The sequence below is a fragment of the Sphaeroforma arctica genome (assembly GCF_001186125.1).
Source record: "Sphaeroforma arctica JP610 unplaced genomic scaffold supercont1.838, whole genome shotgun sequence".
Taxonomy (NCBI): domain Eukaryota; class Ichthyosporea; order Ichthyophonida; genus Sphaeroforma; species Sphaeroforma arctica.
Genome location: NW_014039720.1, coordinates 13117 through 18064, shown reverse-complemented (window position 1 = coordinate 18064; position 4948 = coordinate 13117). Strand labels below are relative to the sequence as shown.

At 42.2% G+C, this 4948-nt stretch overlaps 1 protein-coding gene across 1 annotated transcript in view; it reads right to left on the bottom strand.

The window, feature by feature from the left end:
• SARC_08845 (hypothetical protein) overlaps positions 1–4948 on the bottom strand; it is a gene marked incomplete at its 3' end in the record, with an annotated part of 10508 nt that overhangs the window by 4805 nt on the left and 755 nt on the right. Inside the window, exons 2-5 of the mRNA XM_014297160.1 lie at positions 4322–4506; positions 2581–2769; positions 1578–1661; positions 675–788 (exon numbers count right to left, since the gene is read on the bottom strand). Coding sequence (XP_014152635.1) covers positions 675–788; positions 1578–1661; positions 2581–2769; positions 4322–4506 — 572 coding nt within the window. The remainder of the gene's footprint in view (positions 1–674; positions 789–1577; positions 1662–2580; positions 2770–4321; positions 4507–4948) is intronic.

Sequence of the window (4948 nt, the reverse complement as noted above, 5' to 3'; positions counted from 1 at the left end):
CATATACATATACACATACATATATATATATATATATAAGTACAAGTACAAATACAAGTACAAGTATATGTATACACACACACACATATATATATATATATATATATGTATATATATTTGAATACAAACAGTTGTAGACACCGAGATTTCTTGAAAAAATGCATGTGTGATGTCGAAATACGTCTACGCGCTTGGAGATGTGCAAAGGCAACTGATAATAATATCGACAACGTACACAGCAGACTACCAGACAACCTACACGCTATAGCACAGCTCAATAATAGAAGAAGCACTATTAAGAACAACTATTCCGTAAATGTGCCCGGGCAAGCATAGGTGAGAAACCTTGCTGTACGATATAGTAGGATACTCCATACTTGCCATATCACAGATGTACGACAAAGCATGCCATCACACAAGGTTACTTACTACGCGCGCCCTACCATGTGAAACCACGCTTGAGTTCACTAGTCTATGACTCACTTCTATTCTAAAATATTGCTATCGCATCCGCTCACAGTAGGAGTTGTCATCTTGTGCAAACCCATAGCATGCTTGCTACAATACACGCAAACGATATAACTGTTATCCTCCAATCACTCACTACTCACGTGTTGTATCACCACGATCTAGATGGGATTGACATAGTCCATTCGATAATAGTTCTCACGTACCTGCTATGTTATGGGCCCATGCGTCGGCATGATTGCCATATGCAGGTGCAGGATCAGTGGCCGCGCCCGCTAGGTAGTCCACTTTGCCCACGTCATTATCGAACTGGCCGTCGCCTGCAAACGATGCACCAAAATATTTTAACCCATAATGAATCAAACACACACACACAAACACGCACACACACAAACACACATATATATATATATAAATAATAAAATATACAATAAATATAATATAATATATATATATATATATATATATATATGTGTGTGTGTGTGTGTGTATATACTCATATACTCTCGTATTGATAGTCTCCATATTAATATATCTAAGGTCAAAATAAGCCCATGAATATCTTGGCAGTCATATATTGATCATGCTCACCGCTATCAGTACGAAATTTCCTCGTACTTTCGCCAGATGTTTTGAGCTGTATGTGGTACCTTTGGGGATGTTCATACTGGGTATATAGCAGCGCACACACACAACCACGCTTGAAAATAATAAATCGGAAGTACCACAGTACAACGTTCCCCCCAATTCCAGCCCAGGACATTTGAGCACAATCCTCAGCTCCATATATAAAAGAAGGTCAATCCGTTAAAATTGAAAACTCCAGTGCAAAAAAAAAGGGCCAGAGTGTTCCGTGAAACAAACTTTGGCCGTAAACCAGAATGAAATGGCACAGCCAGACGCTCATACATATCTATATGTGCCTTACCCATGAAACGGGTACGATTTCTTTGCTCTCGGAAGTTGCCTCCAGTGAACAGACCCACTAATTCGGTGTACGTTTTGGTGCGGACCACTCAGAAACTCACCATACGATTTATATGCACACACCCATAGAACTCAATGAACACACTACAACAGATTGGAAGGCAGTTGCTATACAAACATACCCAACACCCAGGGCAACAGTATGATCTGCTCGAAAGTCCATCCGCTCACATCGTCGCCATCTACGGCTACATTGGTCAGCATGCCTGTCATCGATATGCATAGTCTAGTTGTTAATTCTTTGATCCCATAATACATTCGTACTTTGCACTACGCTATTCTCGTAAAGTATAGAATAAAACGATCAAAACAACGTAGATACATTGGGTTGTGTCGCAGAGCAGGCCCAGATACACCATGAGAAAGTGCCGCACAGGTACAGGCGACTCACTCGCGGAGGCGCAAAGTGTGGCACAATGCACCCAAATGAGGAGTTGCCTAGCGCCAAAATGAGCATTAAGTGTCGAAGTATGGATTGACACCTGCACCTATGTTCAAAGTTTGCTATGCATGATGCCAGAGAATCGGATGGTACTGAGACGGTGCAATCTTCGATGAGCTCTAGAACAGAACAAACCAAACCGCAGTTTACACGGGAAAGGGGGAGAGGTGAAGGGGGGGGGGTGGTATTTGGCGCAATGAAGAAGAATAAGTACCAAACACCGACGGGTGACTTAGGGATGTGACCCTGAAGGGAATATAATAATGTTACCAAATGAAGGTCGGTGATACTTTGAGGGATGAATCCGCTGTCCATCCCCGTTCAAAGAATCAGGAACAAAAGATAATGCGTACTTCCACACAGATATCTACGTTGACGATAACGAATGGGTCGTTGCCAATCCACATTTAAATGATCAGAAACAAATGGTGATATGTACTTCCACACAGATATCTACGATAACGATAAAGAATGGGTCTTTGCCAAAACACATTCAAAGAATCAGGAATAAAGAATGATGTGTACTTCCACACAGATATCTACGTTAACGATAAGGAATGGGTCGTTGCCAATCCACATTCAAATAATCAGAAACAAATGGTGATATGTACTTCCACACAGATAACCACAAGAACCAGATAGGGTTCAGGGTTCTGCGCGTATCGGGAAGTATGGAACGCTACCTGTTTGTGACGGGAGGAAAGTCAAATTGGTGTCGTAGGTAGAGGCGAATTCCACGACCAAAAGCTGCCTGTCGAATGGGAACTTGCGGAAGTCCATGGTCGAGTAAAAGGTCCCGTGGATGATTTGAAACCACGTCACACTGTCGTTGCGCACAATGATGCTGAAGCGTTCGGCTGCTCCTTCGGGGACTGCAGTGTGTGCAAGTAGTAGGTAAGTTGTATGTTCAGTCGGGGATTGATAGATGTCTGAGTGTTCGTTGAAGGTGGCCGTGCATATTTGAACTTTGGCTATAATAGGAAGTAGGTAGGTATTTCCCTCCTGGGGGCACGTTGTTTGCTAGATCATCATATAGCTGTAGTGCTTGTCAAGCCGTCCGTTTCGGTTCTCGAATTACGACACTCACGTAACCCTAAAACCCTAAAACTAGAATCGAAGTATCCACCGCACTTCTGCTGAAACTACCCGGGGCTCTCATTGTATTCTCACCCATGTTACCATAGTCACTTGATATATCTTCTGACCAATGAAGTGTATATCCATCGGTGAGGCTAACAATACAGGAACACCTGTAAATAGGCCTTTTAATGGGTCTACTCCAGATTATGGTTACAGTTGAGTGCAAAAGCTACAGCCGGTCTCTACCTGTACTTGACTGTAAAGTGCAGCGTTGCTCTACCCCACAGACAGCTTAGCACGAAGTTGCACTAGGCAAGGCTGAATTGTGTGTTGGAATCAACGATTGTTTGGAATTTGGTTTGTGCACCTTTATCATTCACATCCTTTTGTAGGTTTAGAGTACATATTAGCATCAGCATAGCACCCCGAACATGCGCTGTGCCAAGTCGCATCGATACTAAAACCCCCCCAAAAAATGCGGTTTACTCACCCCACCCATAGAAAACCAGAGCACATTCCAACAGATAGACTCGGTCGCGTACAGCCAAAATTTCGGACCGGAATCTCAATACTGTCGAGTTCGATACTGTAGAGGCAGCACAACGACTATCCCCACACAAGGAATGTACTCGGAACTCGGAAGCCAGATATAGCTACAATGGACTCTACCGCGCACAAAAGCAACATTTCACTAAACGTATCGTGGTATATGGACAGCACAGCCACGCATAGACGTAGTGTCTCCTCCTGTACAATCACAGACACGCAGTATAACGACACCAGATAGGCCGATGAGACTGAACCAGAATACGTAGCCGTACGGTGGATAGGCCAACATACGATACAATGAACTCAGAACAACAGTACCTACATATAGCACACGGCCCAAAAGTTCGGTACACCCCAGGAGGGTAAGTCGGTACACGGCAACCGGATGAGCTCACAACACATGAGTTGGCCTCGGTGGCATAGCTGCTACACGCGCACCACATACTACCGGGATAGATATTAAGGTACCTACCTACACCAACAGAACCCTCCAATATAGGCAGCACACTAAGTTGCCCAACATACAGCCATAGACGTTCGTTATATCCAACACACACTAAGTTAACGAACATATAAAACCCTAAACCCCTAAACATACAGTCATAGACGTTCGTTATATCCAACACATACTTAAGTTAAAAAACATACAGTCATAGACGTTCGTTATATCTAACACACACTTAAGTTAACAAACATACAGCCATAGACGTTCGCTATATCCAACACAAACCTAAGTTAACAAACATACAGTCATAGACGTTCGTTATATCCAACACACACAAGTTAAAAACATACAGTCATAGACGTTCGTTATATCCACACCCGGCAGCCAGATGGAGTCACAGCATTGATTAAAGCCTGGGTGACACAGATTGTGGCACTCTTCCCCAGGTCGCTCGAGTGTGGCCGCCTCCACTTGTGCAAGAGCACGATCATCGTACCACGTGAAGGAGACGTAAAAGCTGTGCTCATGTCGATAGCTGCAAAGGGATCATGAGATCTGAGAATTAGGATTCTATGGATATGGTATCTATAAACTCGTTAGGTAGGCGAGAATACTCAGTGATGTATAACGAGGGCGGGAAGAAAAGGTGACAAAAGATGATATATCAAAACTAATTTATGTTTTGAAAATATTGTATATAGATCTTTGAAAGAAAATGCAAATTGAACATACACGAATATGTCTATACATACATACATACATACATACATATATATATATATACATATATATATATATATAAATATATATGTTTGTGTGTGTGTGTGTGTGAGTGAGTGTACATAAATATATACATAAATAAATAGATACATAGATACATATATACACACACACATATATATATATATACATATACATATATACATACAGACCACAAACACAGACACTGACAGACACAGACACAGACACACATATAT